The sequence below is a fragment of the Hyaena hyaena genome, unplaced genomic scaffold (genome assembly GCF_003009895.1).
Source record: "Hyaena hyaena isolate Hyena2069 unplaced genomic scaffold, ASM300989v1 scaffold_72, whole genome shotgun sequence".
Taxonomy (NCBI): Eukaryota; Metazoa; Chordata; class Mammalia; order Carnivora; family Hyaenidae; genus Hyaena; species Hyaena hyaena.
Genome location: NW_024080703.1, coordinates 523597 through 551390, shown reverse-complemented (window position 1 = coordinate 551390; position 27794 = coordinate 523597). Strand labels below are relative to the sequence as shown.

Below are 27794 nucleotides of genomic sequence, written 5' to 3'. Positions count from 1 at the left end.
ATCAAGAAGATGTGGTTTATCTATACCATGGAATACTACATGGCAATGAGAAACAATGAAATCTGGCCATGTGTAGCAACATGGATGGACCTTGAGGGGGTTATGCTGAGCGAAATAAGTCAGGCAGAGAAGGACAAATATCATATGTTTGCACGTATAGGAGGATTAGGAGGAACTTGACGGAGGAACAAGGGGAAGAAGAAGGGTGGAAATGGTGGGGGAAAGGGAGAGAGGCAAACCATGAGAGACTCTTGAATGCTGACAAAAACTGAGGACTGATGGATGTGGGGGGGAGAGGGGGATGGGCATGGAGGAGGGCACTTTGGGGATGAGCACTGAGTGTTATGTGGAAACTAATTTGACAATAAACTATTTGTAAAAAAAAAATGAAATGAAATGAAATTTAAAAAAAATAAAATAAATAAAACCAGAAACCCTGGTGATAGAAAATTAAAAAAAAAATGTTTATTTACTTTTGAGAGAGAGAAAGAGAGAGAGAGAACGGGCGGGCACAAGTGGGGGAGGGGCAGAGAGAGATGGTGACACAGAATCCAAAGGAAACTCCAGGCTCCGAGCTGCCAGTACAGAGCCCAGCAGGGGGCTTGAACTCCCAAACTGTGAGCTCATGACCTGAGCCACTCAGGTGCCTCTGCAAGTTAAATTCTTTGTTGAGATATTCAACATATTCTACAAACCAAATCCGACTTGCATTTTCAATTTCTTAAGGTATTGTCTCTATTTTAGACCGATTTCCTTCAGCCACATTGGTCTGTGCTTGCCCTCCGGCTCTCCCATTTCCCTCCTTCATCCTTCATTTCATGATACTCTTCTCCCTTTTCTGTGTTACTCCCAGGCTTTCTAGTCCGAAGTAAAACCTCAGCCTCCACTTGTGAAGACAGTCCCAGTCCCAGGGATTCATTCCTTCTTTGGATTTCTTTAAGCTCAAGCAAAGAGTCTCATGGTGAAAGACCCTGGAAGCTCTTCTCTTAGTGCCAAGCATTAGAAAAAGAAGAGACCAGAAATTCATGGCAGAGTAGTAATATTAATGGTAAATTCAGAATAAATATAAATTTATTTATTTTTTTTTAATGTTTTATTTATTTCTAGGAGAGAGAGAGAGACAGCGTGAGGAGGGGAGGGTCAGAGAAAGAGGGAGATACAGACTCTGAAATAGGCTCCAGGCTCTGAGCTGGCAGTCAGCACAGAGCCCAACGTGGGGCTCGAACCCACGAACCGCGAGATCATGACCTAAGCGAAAGTCGGACGCTTAACCGACTAAGCCACCCCGGCGCCCCTAAATATAAATTTATTGACTTAAGAAATCATATGATTACTATATAAGGGTGAAGTCAGATGATGATCTGCAAGAACCCTTCTTTATTTTTTTTTTAAATGTTTTATTTCTAGGAGAGAGAGAGAGACAGCGTGAGGAGGGGAGGGTCAGAGAGAGAGGGAGTGACAGACTCTGAAATAGGCTCCAGGCTCTGAGCTGGCAGTCAGCACAGAGCCCTACGCGGGGCTCGAACCCACGAACCGCGAGATCATGACCTAAGCGAAAGTCGGACGCTTAACCGACTAAGCCACCCAGATGCCCCTGCAAGAACCCTTCTGTCCTATGCAGGTGTTTACTACAGTTTGCCTTTCTTCTACAACATTAAAAAAGTACACACTAATTGTTAGGTGCCTTTTCTTTTTAAGTGTTTTTTTTTTTTTTCCCGCCCCCATCTGGCATACATTCTGCATGATGGGAAGATTCTGGAGGGTCTCTGTGGCTTATTTTTAAAGTTCTTTCAAACCCTTAATGCATAGCCTTTCTCCGAAAGGCCGAAGAATGGGTGAGCAGATCAGCCATATGAATACCTTCATCTGTTTAAGGAAAAGGAAATTACAAACGTTAGGTGAACTTGTTTTCCCGCCTCCACACAGGTGTTCAGCATTCACCAACAAAGTCCCCCCACCTTGAATCTCTTGTGACACCAAAGCTCTTCTGCTTCTCGAAGACAATGGGCCCTTACTCAACACTGTTCTCATCCAACTTAAAACCAAACTAGCTGGCTGATGGGTCCTTTGGTGTGGCTGGACGGGCTTCTCTTTACCTTTCCTTCTGCCACATCCTCCCCTTCCCAGAGTTCATTGCAAAGATGTCTGGTTGCTTTAAGAGAAAGAGTAGCCTTCACTCACTCAGTCACCAAATACTTATTCTGACCTGTTACGCCTGTTGTGCACAATGCAAGAGATAGGATGGTGATAAATAAGATAAGCAAGGTCTCTGCTCACCTTACACTGACATTCTGGTGGGGAAAATAGACACATTAAAAAATTAGCCTTAAAGTAAACACAGCAAATTATGGAAAGGGCGTGACCTGAAGCAGAGTACTGATACAGAGATATGATGGGGAGGTGGGAAGTGTAAGCAAGGTGGGAAGTGTGTAAGGCAAGAGTATGTGCTCATTTCAGACAGAGTCAGGGCAGGCCTCCCTTATATAAGAGCCATTAAGCTGAGGTCTGAAGGATAAGAGGAAAATAGATTCCAGGTTGGAGGTCATAGCTTATCCGAGGTCTTGGCAGGAAGGAGCTTCCAGTGTGGTTATAACACTGTGAGGAGGGCTGAGTGGTATACGGTGATGTTGGGAGCAAAGCAGGGCCAGATCACACAGGTCTTACAGGCTGGGAGAAGGAGGTTGGATTGTAATCTCAGAACCGTAGGAGTAGGGTTCCCAGATAAAATGAAGAACACTCAGTGAATTTGAATTTCAGATAAATAACAAATGACTTTTGAGCTTAAGTATGTTCCAAATATCGCATGTGACATGCTTATACTAAAAATGTATTCATTGTTTATTTGAATTTCAAATTCAGCTTGGCATCCTGTTCTCCGTTTTGCTTTTTACTAAGTCTGACGATCCTAATTGAGAAGCCATTGAAAGGTTTTCAGTAGACAAGTGATGGGATCCAATTTGTATCTTAAGATCCTTTTGGCTGTTGTTTCTTGGAGAATGGTTTAGAGAGTGGCAAGAATTAAGTGGAGATAAAGTTCAGGGAGACTAGTTAGGCTACCACAGCCTCCCAGAGGAGGATAGTAGTGATCTGGCTCTAAATGACTGGTGCTTCTCAAACTTTAATGTGCAAAGGAACCATCAAAGGATGGTTAGGTGCCTTTGGGGTAGGATCGGGGGTGGGATCTCAGGTACTGCATTTCTAATCAGTTTGCAGGTGGTGCTGACCTTGCTGGTTCCTAGACCAAAGGTCAGAAACTATGGCCCATCTGCCAAATTTGGCCTGCTGCCTCATTTGTAAATAAAGTTTTATTGAAACAGCCATGTCCATTGGTTTCTATTTTACCTATGGCTGCTTGCCAGTTTCATGCTATGATTGCATGAGTTAAGTAGTTGTAACAGAGAGTGTATAGCCCACAAAATCTAAAAGCGTTTACAGCCTGACTTTTCCCTACAAAGTTCACTAACTCCTGCCCTAGACCACACTACTTTTGTCCTATTGCAAGAGTCTATACTCGGGTGATTCCCATGAAGACGGAGAGCAGTGGGCAGATTTAAGATACATTTGAGAGCACTGCGCATGGTCTACACTGGTTCATTAAGCACTCCCTTCTTCTGATGTGAGCCTAGATACCCTGAACTGCACAAAGACGTGTAATCTTTAAACCTAAACTGTCATGACAGTTGAGAACTTGGCTAATCAATGTTGACTCATCTTAGAAATATTTACCCAGTGCGTTCTGAGCCCAAAGGATTCTACTCGGCATACATTTAAACATATATAGAATCCATCCATGCACACGTAAATGCAAGTGTAAAGATACCACAAAATAGCACCTGGTAACCTGGAAGAATCATTTGTCACATGAGCAAATAACCGGAGATGACTCCTGCTTGTACTTAGTGCCGGCTGTTTTTCCATCTCTCCCACCTGAGCTTCTACGATCTACTTTCTCATGGGAAAGAGTGGGTTTTAGTAGGAATTCTAGGAGGGGAACGAGGCACGCACTATCACCCCTCCTCTTGACTCCACCCCTACTCAGAAACTTTGCCCACCTTCCTCTATTTTTTTAAAGGGATGGAATATCTGATGCTCACCTAAGAGGGAGATCACCTTAAAATGAAAAAGAAGACAATTTTAGAAAGCAGGAGAGAAAAGTCACAGTTTTATGCACAACACTCTCTTGGTGTTCATTTGGGATTCTTAGAATTGCTACTTTGACAGACCCCATGGTAATTCCCCAAAGGCAAGATGCTTGTGTGATATCATACAAGGTACGATATTTCTCTTTGTTGTAAGGCAATGTCTTACAACAAAGGACCAAAATGACTTCTCGTTTAAAGGCCACCTCAGAGTTGTGAAAAGTTGGGAATTTCTAGAAATTGCTTGGAGCATGTTAGCTTTCCAGGATGTTATTTTATGAACTGACGCAGTAAGATCAAATGGTGGCCTAGTGATGCATTAACATCAACAAGTTAATTCCAATTTCTGTGGAACGTAATCTCTCCCTGGATAGTGATGTCACACTCGGATGGCTACTATGCTATCTTCAGAGCAGAGGGAAGTAAGCTGGTTTGTACTTCAAGACCCTGCAACTCTCTAGTGCTCCCAGTGTTATTAAACGTATTTTTATTAAATATGCCCGCTATCCCTTTCCCCATCCGGGCATTGCATAACAATAAGAACCACAAAGATGAGAGATTAAACTTGGGTCAGAGGCTGCTCCATTTTACCAGGAAGACTGAAGCTGTTCAGGGATAACTAATAACGAGGTATGTCAGTAGAGCTGCTGCCTGCTTTTCACGGCAAAACTCGAATCTCAGGTCACGTTTCCACAAAGGACATCTGCTCTATGAAACAACTCTTCCTTCCCATGTACATATTTATGTCAGAATCCGAACAGATTTTCACTTGATTACTAAGCATTGGCAGGTTTGGAACTCCAAGTTCAAAGCGGCGGTGTTTGCTCCATGATCTAATGAATTACATTCTTTTGCACGGGAGGAAAAAGGCGTGAGGCTGAAAAATGTGCTCACAAGGAACGCTTCTTTTATTCCCTCCTTAAATTTAAACTTTGGCAAACCTGTTTAAATGTCTTATTGCAATGCTGAGATGCTGAGGCACAGAGGAGACAAAAAGCAGACCAATAAAGGAAAAAGCTTCCTTTTCAGGAGGGACCTTCGAGCGGAGGAAAGGAAGAGGGCGGGAGTGCCAAGGGATTTATTTTGTAATAGGAGGTTGTCTGAAATAAGACCGCAAGGAAGGCTGGAGATCTGGTGGGCATCAGGTCCTGGAAGCGTTGTAAAAGGGGTGTTTTATAAGGGAGAAATCATTAAAAGGATTCACACATCCATTTGCATGAATTAGCCAGCCCGGGAGAGTGTCTGAAACGCATTGCAAGTGCTGACCTGAAATGAAGGTCACTGATTTCCCCATGACATCAGTGTGTATACGGAGCAGAGTTACATGAACAAACCTTTCCAGCCAGTGTTGAAAGATCATTGCCTCCAATTATCTGCATCTCGCCCATGGACTGGTCGTTCTAAAAAAAAAAAAAAAGAAAAGAAAAAAGGGAAGATAATATTTCACTGTACAAGAAACCTTTACAGCACATTTTCCCCTGTCTACTCGGCTAGCGGCTAGACTGTGCCTTACAAATACAGCACAAATAGCTCGTACAGATTCCTGGTTGCCCGTGGTTACCGAGAGCCACTCTCCTGCTACCGTGCTGGAGACAAAGCATTCTGATGGCTCCGGGAGGGGAGAGACCGTGTGGAGAGGCGATGATAGAAGGCGTGGAGAGAAAACAAACAAATCTAATTTTGGCATAGGAAAATGATGGAAGGTGCTCGAACCTATCCTGAGGCAGATGGAATTGGCGAAGGTGGTCATGTTCCTGGACCCCTCTGGGTGGAGGGGCTACCAGATCCCCAGAAGTGGGCCACCATTTGTCTGCTGTGCGGACAAGTCCCAGTCCTGGCCCGCAGCGGGGAACAATCAGACAATGGCTGAGCAATCAGTTGAGGACTCCTTCCTCCTGCCACACAGATCCAGCCTCTTCGCTGATGCTGAGGGCAATTCGAGCAGCTCACAGATCCAGAACCGTTGCACTTAGACCTTCACACATGAATGAAGGAGCCTCGGGAACTTTCTGCAGTCCCAGGAATATGTTTAGGAGACTTTTCAGTCCAGTTCCTTCAGAGGTTATGAGTATTCACTTTCATGGGGTTTATATATATATCGTACATCGCCCTGTGCTACTTAAACCTCACACACATACACAAAACACACACACACACACAAAACGCACACACCACACACACACACAAATCACACACACACATCACACACACACAAATCACACACACACACACACACACACACACACTAAACCAGATACGGACTGTTACATAGTGCATATCGCAACAAAATAACACGGAGGCAGAACAGGAAACAGAGCAGGCAGCTCGTTTTCTGGCCTCACTGGGAAGACACCCTACAGACCGTGGCTTCATGACCAAGCAAGAGGGCTGTCATGTTACGATCCCTTCCAGCAACAATCTAAGGGAGAAGACAATGTGTGGGCACCTTGTGCGTGATGTGCTGAACCAGGAAACATCATAGGTCGCTGCTGTGAGTGGCTGTGGCTTTTGCCAGTTCAGGGTCTTCCTCCCTTATTCTGGCAAAAAGGCCCTGCCTCTTTCACGGAGGGTGGGGGTGTCATTCATTCCTTATGGCTCAGGTGGGCTAGGCCTTACCTATGTAAACCAGCTATGCCTCAAGCTATACCCAGCCTTGGCTCTTCCAGCTACCAAAGCCAATTCCTTCCCTTAGGGATTTTCTTGCGTTGGGTTGAATTGGACTCTATCACTTGCAACTGGGTCTCTATCTAGGCAACGAAATCGGTCATCTGGGAAGGTGAAAAGCAGCCAAATAACCAATATAACAGTTTTTCCAATGAAGCAGCTTTTGTGTTTTTACCTTACTGCTCGAGAGGGGGGAAAATAACCTGAAAGTGTTTTTACTTCCACTCGGTAAAGCACCCACTCTGTGCCGCAAAGGAGTAAAGAGAATGCCCGCCACGTAGATAAATCCAATAATATTCTTCTCATGGGAACTGATCTCAAAAGGAGAAAGTTGAAGAACATCCAGAATTTACTGATCTTTTGCTGTTTTTGAACAGGCATATATAACCATGTATTCATAAGCAGCCATGCACTAGGTTAGGAACTTGTCAAAAATGTCAAAGGAGGGACGCCTGGGTGGCTGTCAGTTAAATGTCCGACTTCAGCTTGGGTCAGGATCTTGCGGTTCGTGAGTTTGAGCCCCGCATCAGGCTCTGTGCTGACAGCTCAGAGCCTGAAGCCTGCTTCGGATTCTGTGTCTCCCTCTCTCTCTGCCCCTCCCCCACTCTGTCTCTCTCAAACATGAATAAATATTTAAAATTTTTTTTTTAATGTCAAAGGAGAAGATTCTCTTGCCACTTCTAGAGGTGCTGAGATATAGGAGTAAACACAGGGGGAATTTCTGCATATTAGACTCAAATATGTTTCAATAGCAGCAGGAAAAATACAAAAATGTCTGTATTTCCAGGGGACTGAGGTATGCAGAACTGGATGCAACTACTAAACCACAAGTTAAATGTAACAAAAGAGATTTACACTCTGCCAGATCAGAGCAAACTTCATACTAATTCTACTATTATCATCTCCATTCTATTGATCAAAAACAACCATAAAAAAAGATACAATATATCTGAAAGCTAAATACTATGCTATAAGTCACACATTTGGCATGCTGCCAAGCAAGTGTTATTTCAGAAGGTTTTACTTAGAGAACAAGTTTATAACATGTTTCTATTATTAGATCTGTCCTTACCTCACCTGGAACTTAGGTCTTCCAAGTATGTATGTAATCGATGGTCCCAATACCACTTATTAAATTGTTTCTTCCTAACTGGTTGGAAATGTCATTTTTATCATAGCCTTCATTCTCCTACGTGAGGATCAGTTTCTATATTCTTCTGTTTCATTAGCCTAAAATGTCTATTTTGACATCTAAACCATACTGTTAAACTATTATAGCTTTTTATTATGTTTTGATATGTGGTAAAGCAAGTTCCATTTTTGAGTTCATTTTTTAAAAAATCGTCTTGGCTACTTTTTTTTGTCTCAGCTACTTGAGTACATTTATTTTTTAAATTAAAAAAAATGTATTCGTTTTTGAGAGAGAGAGAAAGAGAGAAAGCAGGGAAGGGGCACAGAGAGAGCAGAACACAGAATCCGATGTAAGCTCCAGGCTCTGAGCTGTCAGTGCAGAGCCTGACGTGGGGCTCGAACCCACAGACCATAAGATCATGACCTGAGTCAAAGTCGATGCCTACCAACTGAGCCACCCAGGCACCCCTATACCTTTACTTATTTGCCTATCTGAGGGGCTGTTATGAGGATCAAATGAATTCATATAAACTGAACATTGAGAACAGAGCCTGTCTCAGTAAATGCTGGATGTGATTCTCCCTCCCTTCTTCTGTCCCAGGAAATGGTCACTCCTCAATCCTTTCTGGTACACTGGAGTCTGGGGCTCGCCTAGTTTAGTGACTCCAGCAAAGGAACCTTTGGTGGATGAAGAAGGGCGCGGAAGGACCATCCTCTCCATTCATAAGCACCCCAGCACCCTGATGCTTTAGGCCATTCCTTCTTTGCTCCATCTTCTCAGAACCTAGTGACTAACTTGTGAGCCTTTCAAGAATTCTGTGGCGTGAATCCTGTACTTCTCATTGACAACTCCCTCCACAGGCATTTGGATTTTCACTTTCACTCTTCAGCTGAGTCAGTGCCCCTCCTTAATCAGTTTTGCCTCTGAAAAACCACTGACATCTCTTGCCCACTGAGGTTTTCTCTCCTTTTCCTTGTCCTCATGGGGATATACTTCATTCATTTCTTTACTGGCATTTTGGTGGGGTTTCAGGGCAGAATAGAGCTAACTGTATGCATCCAATCCACTCTGTTTAACCATGATATTTTTCTAATGGTTCAAAAGCATCCTTATAGTCTTAGGATCGATGTACTTTTTTTTATTTTTATTTTTATTTTTATTTTTTTTGAGAGAGAGAGAGAGAGACAGCCTGAGCAGGGGAGGGTCAGAGAGAGAGGGAGTCACAGACTGAAACAGGCTCCAGGCTCTGAGCTGGCAGTCAGCACAGAGCCCGACGCGGGGCTCGAACCCACGAACCGCCAGATCATGACCTAAGTGAAAGTCGGACACTTAACCGACTAAGCCACCCAGGTGCCCCTCGATGTACTTTTTTTAAAATTTAATATCATTGGTTTTGATTTGATATTTTACTTGCGATTATTAATCTTATCTTCATAAGTAAGATTGGCTTATAGTTTCTTTTTTCTTTTTCACTCTTTATTTATTTTTGAGAGTGAGAGAGAGCGCAAGTGGGCAAGGGGCAGAGAGAGACACACACAGAATTCAAGGCAGGCTCCAGGCTCTGAGCTGTCAGCACAGAGCCTGATGGCGGGGCTCGAACCCACAAACCCTGGAGATTATGACCTGAGCCGAAGTCAAAGCCAAATCCATTGAGTCACCCAGGCACCCCAAGATTGCTTTATAGTTTTAAAGCAAAGTTCTATTAGCCTCATATAATGCATTGGGTGGTTCTTGATCTTTTTTCTATGCTCTAGTAGAGTTTGTATACCAACGGATCCATCTGTTTTGCTAAGGTTCAGTAGGGCTCAGCGTGGGTATTATTTAATTTCCAACTTACAAACAAGGAATCTGAGCACTGAGTGTTTAGGTAACTTGTCCAAAGAGGGGCTGCTAATTGGTAAAGGGACCCAGTTCAACCCAAGGTTTCCTGGCTCCTTGTTACTCTGGTGTAAACTACCCCTGGCCCACGCCCCAGTATCCCTAGAAGAGAGAAGCACATAATTGGTCTTTTGAGAGGAATCTGAGAAGGGGTAAGCCCCCTTATACTAACGGAGTGAAATACATAAGCTGACATGGCCAAGGGATGCCAACATCTTGGTAGAAATGCCAGCAGCAGTTATGTACATTTAAAGAGTCAAGGAAATCTGTGACATTTAGTCCAGGCTTCCTTGGGAGAAATATTCTGGAAATCACTAGCTTAGGTGACCTTGTCTCCAGGCACAACAAGGGCATGCCCACACAGACCTGCAGGTGTGGCCATTCATCCTAAGGAGACTTGGCACTGCTTAGATAACATTTAGAAAAAAAGCATTACTAACATAGAATAAATATCCTGAATTCCTGTCCTTTTGAGGAACCGGAAGGGGAAAAGTAAGGAAAATAAACAAACAAAAGAACCACTCTAAACCATTCATTTCCAAAGTCAGAGACACTTGCTTCAAAATCTGTGCACACAAAAGCTTTCCGAATATTCTCAGCTGCCATCAAGCCCTTAATTTTGCTTTTCCCCAGTATTAGCCTGATCTTTCCTCTCAGCTCTTCTGTGCTCAGTAAGGTCATCGATCCTATATTAAACGGATAGAGTGCAAAACAAAAAACAAAAATAGTTCATTATAAGGAGTGTTAGTGACCAAACAGGAAAGTTTCTTACTAAAATGGTGCAAACCACTAAAAGCATTTATTCATTTTCCTATTTTAAGAGAGAGAGTGTGTGCATGTGTGGGCACATGAGCAGGGGAGGGACAGAGAGAGAGAGAGAGGAAATCCCAAGCAGGCTCCACGCTGACAGTGCAGAGCCAGACATGAGGTTTTGATCACCTCAATCACCTGAACTGTGAGATCATGACCTGAGCCAAAATGAAAAGCGAGACTCTCACTCAACTGAGCCACCCAAGTGCCCCTTATGTATGTATGTATGTATGTATTTATAGCAAGCTGGAGAAGGGCAGAGAGAGAGGAAGAGAGAAATCCCAAGTGGGCTCTGAGACAGATCTCAAACTCACCAACTGTGAGATCACGACCGGAGCCCAAACCAAAGGTCATTGGCTTACCCAACAGAGCCACTCAGGAGACCCCTAAATTTTTTTGAATTCTAACATCTGATGCCAAGTCAGGGAACGAGGACAGGTGACTTTGTTCTAGTATCCCCAGTTTTCTTTTCAACCAGCAGTTGATGTAGGACAGGACTCTTAACTGAGCCCCTTAGTCCTTTAAGCTGCCTGGGGTCGAGAGAAACTTGCAAAGCTCCCTGGTGTCCTAACATCGACTTTGTGATGTATTCTTTGTTCGGCTCACTCAGCACATTTCTACTCCGTGGGTGCCATACACTCTGTGGTTAGGGTTTACTGAGGCTGACCACTGCCCACGAGGCCTGTGGGTTAGGAGGACTCATGTCCTTGCACTGCTAGTCTGTATCGTGGCTGGGATTTTGGTTAAAAAAACGACCTCCTACGTGTTTTCCTTTGGGGTTTCTCAGTGACCTCCCAGTTCTCACCCTGCGGCGTCTGAAGCTTTACAGTGGACTGTTTGGTGGGCTGAGTTTCTAACATTCTACGTTGCCGTTTTCACCCTTCTTCTCAATAGGTGGGAGCCACTTGGAGATTGTGCTTGGATCCACTCTCATTAGGTCCTTGAGGGAGCCGTTTACAGTCCGTAGAGCAAGGAGCTAACCTTGAAACTGCTTTACAAGATGGCAGCAGCAGATCTGTGGTAGAACATGACAATGGATGGCTGGGTTTCTGGTCTTTTTCCGGGCCTGGATGCATTTTTATCTTGGGGGTGGGTGGGTCATGAGATATCCCAATGCCTTCCTATAAATCCACCATCTTAGCTTAAAGTAATATAAAATTGATTTATAGACTACTTGTAAACAAAAGGACCTCAACTAAGAGATCATGCTAATTTACAGGAAAAGTCCATATTTGCAAATTTTGATAAGTATTATTAGGGACAAATTACTTGTGACACATCGCATCACTACCAATAAACACTACGGCACTGCATCGAGACCTCAGGAGTTTCCAGCACACAACCCTCCATGTCTTAGCTCACGGCTGCTCACACCATACTTCTCCATCTTTCTTCCATGTGTACAATTCGTACTCTTTCACCAAGACTCAGTTCAGGCATCATCTCTTCCAGGAAGGTTTCCTTGGATTCCCTGGACTTTATATGTGTCCCAATAACCCTCTACACAGATCTGCATGTTAATAAACCATGTCCCACTGGATTTTTTGTGAATGTAGCAATTGCCAATGGAATGAAAACCCCTTCAGCATTGCAGTCTTATTTTCAACTTAATTGTACACTCTGTTGCTAGCACATTGGGGCATCTAGTGTTTGTGGAGCCATAATGATGCATGAAGTTCTTTCTCCAGCTGTCCAGAAGCCTAGAGGAACTTATTACTTAATGGGAGTCAGAGAAAAATGAAAAGTATAAACAAACACATAAGAAAATAACTGTAAACCTCAATTGAGAAGGGCTTAGATAAAGCTAACTTGAATAACTTAGAAGACATGAAGACTGGAAAAATATAGGCCTTCCTCCACTATGTCTGGTTCACACCGAAATTATATTTTTGTTATTCTCATACTCTTATTATCTCAGTTCCCAGTCTCCTCAACATTTTTAAAAACCTAATGCAAACATCCATGTGAATTCTGAATACTCAAAATGTGAAAATATGATCTACTAAGATATTTTAATGTCAGGAATTCATTTCATGATTAGTAAAAGAGATGTTTGAAAGCCAAACTCTTTTTTGGCCAGGAAAAATAAAATATATATATAGGTTAGCATGTACAATTTCACTCATTTGAAAGTACACATATATTTTGCATTTCCTGAATCTGGTGTGACTAACTTTGCAAACATGATATGACTTTATTCGAAGACAAAATGGCTTTCTGTTTAATGACAATGATTTATTACTCTATTGTGATTGGTATTCTACTCCACCCAGTCTGTAAGAGGGGTACTGGTTAGCTAAGAGTAATCTCCACCCAACAGAGAAAGGCTCTTTTCTTTCTGAGAAATAAAGGGGTGCTGGGTTAGAAGAAGGGACACAATCATGTGACGAATCTATATGCTGGTAGGAATAATGAAGGGTCGTCAGAAAAAGAAAAAGAAGAAAGAGAGAAACAAGGAGGGGAGAGAAGAAAATGGACCTTTATTTTAACGGAGGTATACGAGACCCCAGGGAAGGAGGAAACAGTTTAAAAATGGATTCAGTGGTTTTGCTTTACGTGAACTCTGAAACCTTGAAGCAGGATATCCTTCTGTATTGAATCTTGGTATGAACTGTTGTTTTGGTTTAAGTTATGTTTTTACATTATGGATCAGAAGGCCAAACGAGTGGAGCCTCTTGAAACATCTGAGTGACCCTGAAAGACTTCAGCAAAAGCTGTGTTTTAAAATGTGGACGCTCATATCCCCAGGGGTGACTATTTCTTGGAAGACAATTTTCTCTGTGTAATTTTTTTCTCCTAAGTAACCCAGGGAAGATTTATAATTATAACTTTTAAAAACACACATATGACAATTGAAAATAGTTGTTCAACAGTAACGAAGTCTTAAACCAGCTCTCATGAACTGGTTTTAAGATTGCCAAGGGAAGGAATGGTGAACATGGAGGACCAAGGGAGAGAACTGGCCACAGACAGTATGCCAGAGAAACCTCTAGAACACACACGGCCTTTTTGGCATTAGGCTGGATCTATCTTCTTTCCCATCCAATTGTACTCTGGGTCCAAAAAGTTCTGATATATTGCGTCTCTTCTCAGCTCAAAATATTTCTGAAAATGCCCAGGCCTGCAAAATGAAATCTGATTTTGTCTTATTATTTATTTATTTATTTTTGTCACCCTCAGAGCCAGGCAAGGGGGGCCCTGAATATTCACAAACACCAAAACACAAAGACATATTTTTTTTTCCTTTTTGGTCTTATAAGGAAGTTTTTTTTTGAAAATTCTCTAACAGTGTGAGCTATGAGAATTACATAACAGGGACACGAGTGCTGGGCTGGGCCTCACCCCCTCCCCCTCTTGCAAGGTCAAGTGTGTGAGGGGGAAGATGGTGGTAGAGAAAAGCACAGCCTTATCCTGGGAAACCAGAAAAAGAGGGGCTGCTATTTTTTCAAGTTGGCCACCCTAAAATCACCCAACACAGGTGTCTCAGAGACCAAACTTCCCTAGGGAGAAGAACCTAGCCGCCCCATCTCCCTGAAGAGCTTAAGTGGGTCAGTCTCATCTGGGATTTCGGCAGGCTCCGTCAGCACCCAGGAGCTGGTCCCTGGCCCAGCTTATGTCCTGCCCTGCCCTGCAGACACAAGGCTCTGCTCAGGCTTGCAGGGATGAGCCCAGCTCCTCTGCTCTCTGGCTCAGGTGATCTGGGTAGAAACATGAACCAGACCCTGGACAAAACTATAGAGTTTCAAAACCTTAAATATTTAGGGATATAGCATATGGATCTGCCTTTGCAATTTTGCCTTGGGCCCCATAAGTATTAGAGGCAAGTCTGACTTTGAGAAGCATTTATCGAACATTTACTAAGTGCTAGGCACTATGTGAAGCACAATACGTGCATGGGTCCCAACAAAATCCCATGAGGTGCCAGCCAGCAGCCATACCCTTGGTCTTTACCCAAGGAGGTGAACATTTATGTCCACACAAAACTTGCATGTGAGTGTTTATAGCAGTTTTATTCATAATTAGCAAAACTTGGAAGCAGAGGAGATGTCCTTCAGCAGATGAGAGGATAAACAAATGGTGATACACTTAGACAGTGGAATACCATTCAGTGGTAAAAAGAAATAAGTGATCAAGCCATGAAAACACATGGGGGATGCTTAAATGCATATAACTCACTAAGTGAAGACAGCGATCTGATGAGAGTGTATAAACTGTATTAGTCCAACCACCTGACATTCTCGGAAAGGCAAAACTATGGAGACGATAAAAGATCAGTGGTTGGGGCACTTGGGTGGCTCAGTGGGTTGAGCATCTGACTCTTGACTTTGCTCTGGTAATGATCTCATGGTTCATGGGATCAAGCCCCACATCAGGCTCTGCACTGACAGCACGGAGCTTGTTTGGGATTCTCTCTTTTCCTCCTCCCCCTCCCTCCCTCCCTCTCTCTCTTTGACCCTCCCCCACTCATGTGTGCACGTATGTGCCCTCTTTCTCTCTCTCTCTCTCTCTCTCTCAAAATCAATAAATAACAACAAAAAAGATCAGTTGTCACCAGGGGTTGGTGGGGGAGGGAGGAATAGGTGGAACACAGGTGATTTTTAGGGTAGTAAGAGCACTCTAGGATACCATAATGATGGATACATGTCATAACACATTTGTCCAAACACATAGTTATGATGTATCGATGTAGGTCCATAACACGTCACACTCTGGTGTGGGATGTGGCTAGTGGGGGAGGCTGTGGGCGAATGGGGCCGGGGGGGGGGGGTCCATGGCAGCTCTCTTGTCCTTTCCCCTCAATTTTGATGTGAACCTAAAACTGCTCTAAAAAATAAAGTCCATTTTTTAAAAATCCTATGAGGTAAGAGGTGCTGTTATCACGCCAATTCAAGTAACTTGACTAAGCAACTTCACCCACGGTCCCACAGCTAGAGAGTGTGGGAGCTGAAACCGGGTAACCTTCTGTCTTGCTCCAAAGCCTCCACGTAACCAACACATTCTATAGCTTTTCCCTCGGGTCTGATCAGAATCTACCTTTCCATGTGACTTAGCACTGCACTTCCTCTTGCCCAGGGCTTCGTAGGTAATGTGCACATGAATCCCCCGTGCGGACCGTTACCTGTCTGGAGAGGGGCCTGTGAGCCTGCATTTCTAGCGAGCTCCCCAGTGTGGGCGATGGGGCAGGACCACAGGCCGCACCGCGAGTCGTCGGGATCTCTGTTCCAGCCCGCTGGCTAAGTCCAGCGCAACACCCTGCATTTTATCATTGCGCGTCTTACGGAAGTTCCCTCCGCCCAGAATTTCTTTCTCCCGCGTCTCTGCTTGTCAGAATTATAGCTTCCCTGCACATGGAGATTAAAATCTACTTTCATTATAAATCATCACCTGATCTTCATCCTATCGCCACCATCAACCAGAACTGATTTCTCCTGACAACGTGTTTCCTTTGCATTTAGCGCCAATTCCTGCAGCCCTCGGATCGTCCCTGTTTTACTGGCTACTTCTTGCTCACTGTCTAGGTATCTGTTCACTTCCTCTGTTCCTGAAAGCAACCCGAGAATAGGGACTTGAGAGCTTTCATCTGCAGGCTCCTTGACACTGAGCGGGGCCCGACAGAAGGGAACGTGATGCGATCCCCTTTTTCTGTTAAGTGGGGACAATAACACCTACTTGTTTGGATTAGTGGGAGATTTAAATGAAACATCCTATGTCAGATGCTTTGTCCCCAGTAAGTCCCTGATAAATATTTATTGAATTGGATTTTCCTTTCCTGCTGTCATAAAAGGAAAGGGAAAGGGAGAGGGCGTGGGAGTGAATTAATGACAAAGCCAAGCCTGCCCTCAAGGTATCCTAACTCTTATTCATGTGATTTTTCCACTCTATCAAGCTCTACTTCAGTTTGTTTTGCTTATGTGAGTAACTCCCCATCATTCATGTAACTAAAATTTATCAGCATCTACAGAAAAAAACCTGGAGTGGTATTTCCTGGTTCACATTTTCTGTACAAGTCACTGATTAAGATTCTAATAAAAGGAATAAACATGTCCTTACATCTCAGTAAACTATAAGGTAGCGTAACATAATGTATTTAATACACATCTATAATCTAGCGGTACGCCTATGTAACTCAAAACCGCCAAGATTAAAATTAGGTACTGGTTCCCAGGTAACATGATCGTACAAGAAGAATAAATGATTACGATCTGACACAATGATTGCCTTAACCACTTACTCACTGGGACACCTTGGCACACTCCCTCGATTTCTCATGGACTTCATCTGGAAAATGGCGATACTACCACCTGCCTTTCTTGCTTCTCGGAGTTCTTGCAAAGAGCAAACGGATTTTCCAATATGTGCCAATGCTACGAAACTTAGAGCAAACTTTTTATGTGCACAAATGTCTTAATATAATACCTTAGCCATAATACAAAGCTGGAGGGGAAAAGGCAATTTATATAAAATATAAAGAAAGTGGAATACTTGGGGCGGGGGGGGGCAAATGTCAAGCATTTCATCTACTATTACCATGTTTAGGGTTTATGGTTTTGCTCCAACTTCTCCAAGTATCTCATGAGACGAGTATTACGTGAGAAGGTCCAAGAGCAGAATGCTTCAAGAGCCACCTTTTATTTTTCAGAATAAGAAAAGATGGTTTATGTGATGTAGGCATGTTGATTGGCAGTGTAGGCTTGCAAATTCCTTCAGTATTAAGTCATGTCTTCAACACTGGGTGGGGCGCTGAGTTATTAAATTTTTTCTTTTCCTCTGGAGGCCAGGGCTTGGAAGTAGCTAAAGACTACATGTGAACTGAGCTGGGTGGTCTTGGGAAAATTCTGCGTAAACAGTGTTGCTCCTCTAAAAGGAGCACAATGCACAGTGCATCTGTCTGTCCATATTATACAGAGTCTGGACTCCATTAATGTGCGTGAGGAAAAATTATTCCCTAATAAATGTTTTTATAATCACAGTGGAAAGGAAGGTCCAGGAGAGCAAAGGAAATGAGACTCTGCTGTACCAATTTGTTGGTGGAAGCTTGGAAGAGGAGTGGGAGAGGGAAGTGGTCCGCTGCCGTGTCTGACTTAGAGCAGGCGTGCCACCTTCAATATGGGAGAGGTGGGGTTCAATACAGACTCAAGTACGGGGAGCACCTTTCTCTAGACTGCCAGTGAGGAAGGCCAAGTCACCCAGGAATGGTGGCTTTTGCTCTTAGTTTCTGCTGCACAATCTAAGAACACTCCTCAATGACACAGTCAACTGTAGACCCAACCACCTCTATGCGCTGAAAGTCAGAATGTCCACATGAGCTATGGGACAGGCCACTTGGGCTGTCTGATTGTGCATCCACGTGTTGCTAATGCATAAGTACCTACTCTTTTCTCTTTACCCCCGTCAAGTATCTGTGGTCACTGGCTGATGAGCACAGGGAGTCTGTGTTGTAAGGGCAGCAGAAGAAGTTGTTTGAGTCAGAGATGGCAGGGAAGAGAGAAGAGCAGGCTGGCACCTGAGATGACCATTGTTCTTTGTATGGTCCCCATCACAGCATTTGAGCCCTCATGTTAGAGAACTACTTTCATTAGTGACTGAGATTCTTCAGACAGGTCAAAGGTCCGAAGCAGGGCCATGTTCACAACTGTTTGGGGCCCCTGCCTCTGTGAGAAACCTGGCCCTGCCCTGGTGCCCACAGGACTGCCAGTTTTCGGAGCTCCCCTGGCATAGACACGGGCACTCTCACAACAGCATCAGCAATGGCTTCACTAATAATCTTAGAAGAGGTAGAAAAATGAAATGCAGGAATTGGAGCAGGAGCTAGTGGAGGAGGTGACAGACACTCTGTGGTAACCGCAGCAGACAGACTGACTTGTGGACACGTGCGATGACCCACTGGGGGACTCTCAGAAATACCCGAAGGATGAATTCTTGATTGGACAGGTGGGAAAAGTGGAAGCCCAATTCAGCGTACGTCGGCATACTCATACACGGATCTACTTCTGTAGTCACTGACGGGTAATGCCAAAGGTGAGGGCTGCATAGCCAATGAATTTCGAATTCATCAAATGGGTTTCAGAATTTCGAATACATCAAATACTCTGATGACATCAAATTCACTTGCTGTAAAATTCATGATGTCCTTAACATAATAGAGTTCAAATAGGAAACTATTTCCTCTAATGGCACTTCATTTTTTTTTAGGTTTATTTATTTATTTTGAGAGACAGAGCATGCAAGGAGGGGACGAGCAGAGAGAGGGGGAGAGAGAGAAAATCCCCAGCAGACTCTGCACAGAGCCCGATGTGAGGGCTCAAACCCATGAACTGTGAAATTATGACCAAAGCCAAAACCAAGAGTCAGACGCTCAACTAATTGAGCCACCCAGGCCCCCTGGCCATTTTGGTTTTTAATTTTAAAACATTGTTAAGGGAATGATTTTTATTGTGGCTGTAGTTTTAAAGTTTCATTATATTTTGACTCATCCCTGTGACTTCTGCTTCTTGCCAAGGTGGAATAACGAAGAACAGATTTATCCCCTTTCTTTAAAAAAAAAAAGCAAAATATAGGCAGCAACATTTTCAAGACACTAGGTGTCAAGCCAACAAGGAAGAGCAATCCATAATCCCTGAGAGATAGGAACAAATGAAGGGGACCTTATGACTGCCCAGCTGACATCTTGGTTGAGTTTTCAGGCCACAGTGTAGAGAAGGAGAGGCCAGGTGGAGCCTGGGAGACTGAGTGCAGGGGACGGAGCTGAGCGTCCAAGGAGAACTCAACAGCTGATTCTCAGAACAGGATACTGGAGAAAGCTCTGCACAGAAGGAGAAGCAGCAGAACATGAAACAGATCTGCAGATGCAGATGAAGAAACTACGTGACACTATCTTTCCCCAAGGAAAGAACCATTTGAAAGGATTAGAGGGAACAGTACCCAACATAAGCAGAGCCAAGAATAGTGCCTGTTCCCACCTAAATGGAAAATCCCATGATGCACGGGGAGTTGTGTCCAGTACTCTGGAAGGTTTGGCCTCAGTGGTGAAGAGTCTTAGCCCTAGTGTGAATTTTGCTCTGGACCTACCTGACAGATCAGAAAAGCGAGATCTGAAATGGTCAAAGTGCTTCCAAGTAACAAATGCATTTCAGAATGAGGCTTAAGAATATATGTGGGAATGGGGTGTCTGGGTGGCTCAGCCGGTTAAGCGTCCGTCTTCGGCTCAGGTCATGATCTCACGGTTCATGGGTTTGAGCCCCGCATTGGGCTCTGTGCTGGTGGCTAGCTCAGAGCCTGGAGCCTGCTTTGGATTCTGTGTCTCCCTCTCTCTCTGACCCCCCTTGCTCATGCTGCCTCTCTCTCTCTCTCTCAGAAATAAATAAAACATTTTTAAAATGTTAAAAAAAGAATATATGTGGCAATTAAAAAAATACCCATCCACAGGCAAATGAAAAGATGCTCACCATCACTAATCCTAAGAGAAATGCAAATCAAAACTACAATGAGATATCACCCCACACCCATTAGAATGGCTACTATCAAAAAAACAGACAATAACAAGTGTTGATGAGGATAGAGAGAAACTAGAACCCCTTGTGTACTGTTAGTGCAATGTAAAATGGTGCACCCTCCATAGAAAACAGTGTGGTGGTTCCTCAAAAATTAAAAATAGAGTTACCATGTGATCCAGCAATTCCATTCTGGGTATATATCCAAAAGGTCTGAAAACACAATGTTGAAGAGGTATTTGCATACCCAGGTTCACTGAATTATTCACAACAGCCAAGAGGTAGAAATAACCTAAATGCTCAACAGATGGGCAGATAAACACAATATGGGATGGGCATAGAATGGAATATTAATCAGCCTTAAAAAGAAGAAAATTTTGGAGCTCCTAGGTGGCTCAGTCGGTTAAGCGTCTGACTTCGGCTCAGGTCATGATCTCGCGGTTTGTGGGTTCGAGCCCCGCGTCGGGCTCTGTGCTGACTGCCAACTCAGAGCCTGGAGCCTGTTTCGGATTCTGTGTGTGCGTCTCTCTCTCTGACTCTCCTCTGCTCACGCTGTCTCTCTCTCTCTCAGAAATAAAAAATAAATAAATAAATAAAATTGTGAATAAAAAAAAGGAAGGAAATTTTGTCATGGGCTACAACATGGATGAAACTTGAGGACATTACGCTAAGTGAAATGAGGCATTTACAAAAAGACAGATGCTGGGATGATTCTATTTATTCGAAGTGTCTAAAGTAGTTACACTCATAGAAACAGAAAGTAGACTGCTGGCTGCCAGGGGCTGGGGAGAGGGGGAAATGGGGAGTTGTCCAGTCTCATAGATTTTCGGTTCCGCAAGATAAAAAGGTCTAAAGATCCTTTTCACAATCCCACTGAACTGTGTGCTTAAAAATGATTAAGATGGCAAGTTTCATGTGTTTTTAATTTACTTAAATAATTTAATTTATTAAATTCATCACAGAGTAAGACATAATCACAGTGCTTGACATCTAATTAAAGATTACCAAGCACAGAAAGAGGCAGAAAAATGAAGAAAATAAAAATCAGTCAACACTGGTCAAGAAAGAACACCAGTGTTCAAAAACAAGGACATTAAAACAGTTCTTAGACTTGTATTCAACATTCTCAATAGTTAAATAGAGACATGGAAGATATACAATTTTAAAAAGACACAGAGCTTCTAAAGATGAAAAGTAAAATATCTGAGATGAGAAATAAAATGGGTGTGGTGGGAAGAGTTCTAAGATGGTCCCAGGACTCCGCATCCTCTGTGGCATAACCATCCTTGAGTACGAAAGGGACCATGAATATGATGGACTACGACTCCCACAATTATGTTACCGTACATAGCAGATGGAATTTTCCAAATGCAATTAAAGTCCCAAATCAGTTCATTTTAGCTAATCAAAACAGAGAAGACCCAGGTAGGCCTGACAACTCAGGAGAGTCCTTATAAAGAAAGAACCAAGAAGCGGCAGCAGACACCTGCCTGCTGGCCTTAGGGCAGTGGACGCACATGTTGTGAACTGCTATGCTGTGCAGAGAGCAGAGTGGCAGGGAATGGTGAGCAGCCTCCAGGAGCTGAGAACTTCCCACAGCTCACAGCCAGAAAGAAAGTGGGGACCTCGACTCACAACCTGGAGGAAATGAAGTCTCCCTTGCAAGCATATATTTCCTGAGCTGGCTTTATAAGGATGTATGCAGCTGATGATCTAGTGAGCGCCTGAGCAGAGGATCCAGCATTCTGGCACCAGACTTTCTGATCCATTGAAATGTGAGATAATGAATGTATGCTGTTTTCCTCTGTTAAGTTTGTGGTGATTTGTCATACGCCAATAGAGAAGTCATGCAGGCAAACATGATAAATGGCGGATAAGCCATTGCAGCAGCAATGATTAATGAGCTTGATGACAGCAAATGAAATGCACAGACAAAAAATAATTTTTGAAAAGTAAAAGGATTGTCAGTCAGCTGTGAAGCAACTTTAAGATATGGCCTCATCAACATGTAAGTAGAGTTCCTGATGAGGGGAGGGGAGGAAAAATTATTTGAAGAAATATGTCTGAAAATGTCCAAGTCTGATGAAATGTATACATCCACAGATCCAAGAAGCTTAAGGAAACCCAAGTACAGGTAATGTGAAGAAACTGATGCCAAAGCATAAAAATAATCACATCAATGTATTTCTGGTTAGAAACAATTCAAGTGAGCAGATAATGGAACAACACATTTAAAGTACTGAAAAGAAACTGCCAACCTAGACTTCTGTACCCAGTGAAATTATCATTCAGAAACAGGGGGTGAGGGATGCTTGGGTGGCTCAGTCAGTTAAGTGTCCAACTTCAGCCCAGGTCATGATCCCACAGTTTGTGAGTTTGAGCCCTGCGTCAGGCTCTGGGGTGACAGCTCAGAACCTGGAGACTGCTTTGGATTCTGTGTCTCCCTCTCTCCCTGCCTCTCCCCTACTTGCACTCTACTCTCTCTCAAAAATAAATAAAATTAAGAAAACATTTCAAGAAAGGGGGTGAAATAAAGATGGTTACAGACATACAAAAGCTGAAATAATTCATCATCAACAGAACTACACTACAAAAACAGTTAATGGAAAAACTTCAGGCAAGAGAAAGATGATCTGGAAGGAAACACGGATTTGCACAAAGGAATGAACATGACCAGAAATGATCACTACGTAAATAAGTAGAAAAGATATTTTTATAATTGTTACTAAAATCTGGGTATTGAGATCTTTCTAAAAAATAAACTGTCAATTTTGGAATAATGGTAGATTTACAGTAAAGTTGCAAAGTTAGTAGCAAGATTTCCAGTACCAAGTTTCTTCTATTGTTAACATCTTAGATGGCTGTGGTCCATCTGCCTCAATGAAGGAACCAGTATTATAATACATTACATTGACTAAACTCTGAAGTTATTTTAGATATCTGTAATGTTCTACTTCTGTCCCAGGATCCCATCCAGAATACCACATTACATTTGGTCATATCATGTCTCTAGGTTACTCTGGTCTGGGAACTATTTCTCACACTTTCCTTTTTTGATGACCTTGACAGTCTTGAAGAGTGCAAGTTAGGTATTTTGTAGAATGTTCCTCGGTTTAGGTTTGTGTGATATTTTCTCATAGTTAGACTGGTTTATGGGTTCTTGACAAGATGATCACAGAGGTGAAGTGCCATGTTCATTACCTCCTACCAAGGGTACATGCTATAAACATGACGTGTCACTCATGATATTAACCTTGATCATCTGGTCAGGGTAACTAACGTTTACCAGTTTTCTCCACTGTGCAGTGACTCTTTTCCCCCTGATTTCTATACTCTACTAAGTCACTAAGCACAGCCTACACTCCAGGGATGGGGATTTACTCTCCTTCTCCTCGGGAAAGAAGCATCTACATCAGTTACTTAGAGTTCTTGGAATCCATCTTTTTGTGCAAATATGGAAGTGCATAAGAGGGAACTGCATCAGAAATAGTAACTATAGCTACATGAGGACACTTAAAGTCTTAGTATCTTATGATTTACATCCTTTTAGAAGATAATTCTCTTCAGACAAAAAATAACAAAAAAGAGTAATAATGTATTGTGACATTTATGGCATATATGTTAGTAAAATGCATGACAATAGTATATAAAGTCCTGAAGGGTAAAAATGGAAATGTACTATTATACGGTTCTTTTTTTTTTTTTTTAATGTTTTATTTATTTCTGAGAGAGAGGCAGCATGAGTAAGGGAGGGTCAGAGAGAGAAGGAGACACAGAATCAGAAGCAGGCTCCAAACTAGCTGTCAGCACAGAGCCTGACGCGGGGCTCGAACCCATGAACCGTGAGGTCATGACCTGAGCCGAAGTCGGACGCCCAACCGACTGAGCCACCCAGGCGCCACCTACGGTTCTTATACTATAGGTGAACTGGCATAATACAACTTCAAGGTAGACTGTGGTAAGTTAAGGATGTTTTCATAAATGCCAGAAAAACCATTAATTTAAAAAAACCCCAGAGCTATAGCTAGTAAGCAAACAAAAAAGATACAACGGAGTCACAAAAAATCATTAATTGAAAAGAAGGCAGAAAATAAGAAACAGTGGGGGAGAATATATGGACAAACAGAAAACAAATAACAAGAAAATAACAGAATTGAACCATATCAATAATCACATTGAATATACATGGGGAGGGCGCCTGGGTGGCTCAGTCACTTAAGTGTTTGACTTGGGCTCAGATCATGATCTTGCAGTTCATGGGTTTGAGCCATGCATGGGGCTCTGTGCTGACAGCTCGGAGCCTAGAGCCTCCTACAGATTCTGTGTCTCCCTTTCTCTCTGCCTCTCCCCTGCTCACTCTCTGTCTCTCTCTCAAAAATAAATAAAAAACATTAAAAAATTATATATATATATATACATACAGTCTCCATATCCCTGGTAAAAGCAAACTGTATCAGATTGGCTATATGCTGCCTTCAAGACACCAGCTCTATCTATTAAGAAACAAATAGGTTAAAGGTAAAAAAAAAAAAAGAAGATGAAAATCATAACATCAGTATTCATTAAGAAAATACAAATTAAAACACAATGAGATACTTCTATTCCTTTGAATGGCTAAAATTAAAAACCGTACTCACTGTTGGTGAGGATGTAGGGGAACTGGAACCCTCTCACTTTCCTGGAGGGCATGTAAAATGGTACGGCCACTTTGGAAAACAGTTGAGTAGCCTTTTAGAAAATTAAACATGTGTCTACTAGAAAATTAAACACGTGTCTACTCTAAAGTCCAGCCATTCACCCCTAGGTGCTTATTTACCCAAGAGAAAAGAAAGTGTACGTCCGTAGAGACACCTGTTACAGATATCCATAGCAGCTGTATCTGTAATAGCCCCAAACCGGAAACTACCCACATGTTCAGCAACAGGTGCCATGTAGGCAGGCTGGGCAGGTGGGGGGGGGGGAGGGGCTACTGCGCACAGCAAATGGATATGACTCACACTGATAACTGGATGAATGAATGCTCAGGAAAGAAGTCGATGCTAAGTGTGCTATGCCCATATGTACCTGTACCAATGCTTATTGGCTGGCCATTTTCAAGGAGGATTTCACATCAGGTTTAAGTACTTGAAAATGTTAAAAAAAAAAAAAAAAAAAGCTCAGTTAAAAAATTAATGCATGTATTTGATAAATGTTAAGTAACTTATACTCTACTGTGGCCATAAGTTCTAGGAATTTGCTCCAAGCCCTCTCCACTCCATTCCTACCAGAGAGAGAGAGAGAGCACATGCACATGGGAGTGGGGGAGTGGGGGAGGGGCAGAGAGAGAGAGAGAGAAAGACAGAGAATCCCAAGCAGGCTCTGCACTGCCAGCGCAGAGCCCGACACAGGCCTTGATCTCAACTGTAAGATCTAGACCTGAGACTAACCTGAGTGTGACCTAAGCTGAAACCAAGAGTCAGATGCTTAACCAGCTGAACCACCCAGGTGTCCCATTAAATGTGCCTTTTAAACCCAATTCGAGTCACTGGTGTTCTGATTAAGTCACTTTTTCTAGCCTCCTTCTCTTTACTCACCACCATCTGTCTCTTCTGCACGTTTACCCCTTACTCTCATCTGCTCGGATCGGCTATACTATTATTTGTACCTCTATAGTCAAAATGAATCCTCTCCTTTTCTCATTTATCTGTTGCTAGGGCCTATTCATGATGCAGCCATGGTTCTGTGCTCGGATGACCTTCAAGCACGCCTTCTTCAATAACTGAAACGTAATGACAAATTGCGGGTCCTGTAAGTACCCACTTGGCTGAGAGGGATGAGAAAAGGAGTTCCCAAATTCTCTTAAAACCCTGGGATTTAGGGGCACCTGGGTGGCTCAGTCAGTTAAGCGTCCGACTTTGGCTTGGGTCATGATCTCACGGTTCTTGGGTTTGAACCCCGTATCGGGCTCTGTGCTGACAGCTAGCTCAGAGCCTGGAGCCTGCTTCACATGCTGTGTTTCCCTCTCTCTCTGACCCTCCCCTTCTCATGCTGTCTCTCTCTCTCTCTCAGAAATAAATTTAAAAAAGAATTTTTAAAAAACCCTGGGATTTAGCAATCATGAGATAATAAATTCCACCTAAACTCTGATCACTATAGCATCTCTCTTTCTAATGGCACATCTACCTGCCAGGAACTTGGAAGTAACACATCCTATATTACATGATGTTACATATTTGAGAAAGAAACCTCACTTAAAATCCAAATGAAGGGCACTTGGGTGGCTCAGTCGGTCGAGCTCTGTCTTCTTCTCAGGTCATGATCTCACGGTTTGTGAGTTTGGGACCCACTTCGGGCTCTCTGCTGTAAGCTCGGAGCCTGCTTGGGATCTTCTGTGTCCCTCTCTCTCTGTCCCTCCCCTGATCATGCATGTATGCTCTCTCCCTCAAAAATAAATAAACACTAAAAAAATAAAATAATAGGGTACCTGGGTGGCTCAGTCAGTTAAGCATCAGACTTCCGCTCAAGGTCATGATCTCATTGTTCATGGGTTTGAGCCCTGCGATGAGCTTTATAAATGCTGACAGTTCAGAGCCTGGAGCCTGCTTCAGATTCTGTGTCTCCTTCTTTCTCTGCCCCTTCCCCACTCTCACTCTGTTTCTGCCTCTCAAAAATAAATAAATGTTTAAAAAAATTGAAAACAAAATCCAAATGCAACTTCTAAATATACAATATAGTATCATTATTAACTATAGTTACCATGCTGTACATTGTATCATGCTAAGAAATGAACTTTTAAAAGTTCCCATCATATGATAAAAAAATGTATAACTGTGCTGCTGATGTTAATTATTGTGGCAATTATTATTAATTATTGTGCAATCATAAAAACAAAAAAATTCAGATACAATTCAGGAGAGTATCCAAACTAAAAAACAAAAAGTTTTTCAAGAGAGGATTCCATTTTTAATAACTAGATTACCATATATGTTAGTAAAGTTTTTGGAAATACTGATTCTTCTCATTTTCTTATAACTGGAAGAAAATGTTTCATTAACTTACAATATTAATATTAATAGCTAATCTTCATTGTGATAGATACAGTGCTGGGTTTTACTTACTTGATCTCATTTTCCAGATGAGAAAATGGAATCTTAATTAAACAGCTCGTCCAAGACCACTCAGTAGTTGTCAGGGCCAGAATGGGAACCCAGGCCTGCCCACGGCAAAGTCCTCACACTTGATCATTATATTGAACTTCAGAAAAATAATACACATTGATACTAATCAAGTTGGCAATGCTAGTGGCACCAGTATTCAAAACTGAGGGCCTGAAGGTCCCTACTTATCATGTCTATTAAAAATATGATGGGCGGGGGTGCCTGGGTGGCTCTGTTGGTTAAGCGTCTGACTTTAGCTGACATCATGATCTTGCGGTCCGTGAGTTCAAGCCCCACATCAGGCTCTGTGCTGACAGCTCAGAGCTTGGCATCTGCTTCAGATTCTGTATCTCCCTCTCTCTCCCCCCACCCTTTCTCTCTCTCTCAAAAATAAATAAGCATTAAAAAAACTTTTTAAAAAGTGATAGGGTCAGGGTGCCTGGGTGGCTCAGCAGGTTACACATTTGACTCTTGGCTCAGGTCATGATCTGTTTGTGAGTTCAAGCCCCGTGTCGGGCTGTGTCAGTGCGAAGCCTGCTTGGAA

General features: G+C 42.9%; 1 protein-coding gene across 1 annotated transcript in view; it reads right to left on the bottom strand.

Moving 5' to 3' along the window:
• The window catches only part of PRTFDC1 (phosphoribosyl transferase domain containing 1), a 100372-nt gene that overhangs the window by 16481 nt on the left and 56097 nt on the right, over positions 1 to 27794 (bottom strand). The window contains exon 4 of the mRNA XM_039233054.1: positions 5474 to 5539. Within this exon, the coding sequence (XP_039088985.1) occupies positions 5474 to 5539 (66 nt within the window). The remainder of the gene's footprint in view (positions 1 to 5473; positions 5540 to 27794) is intronic.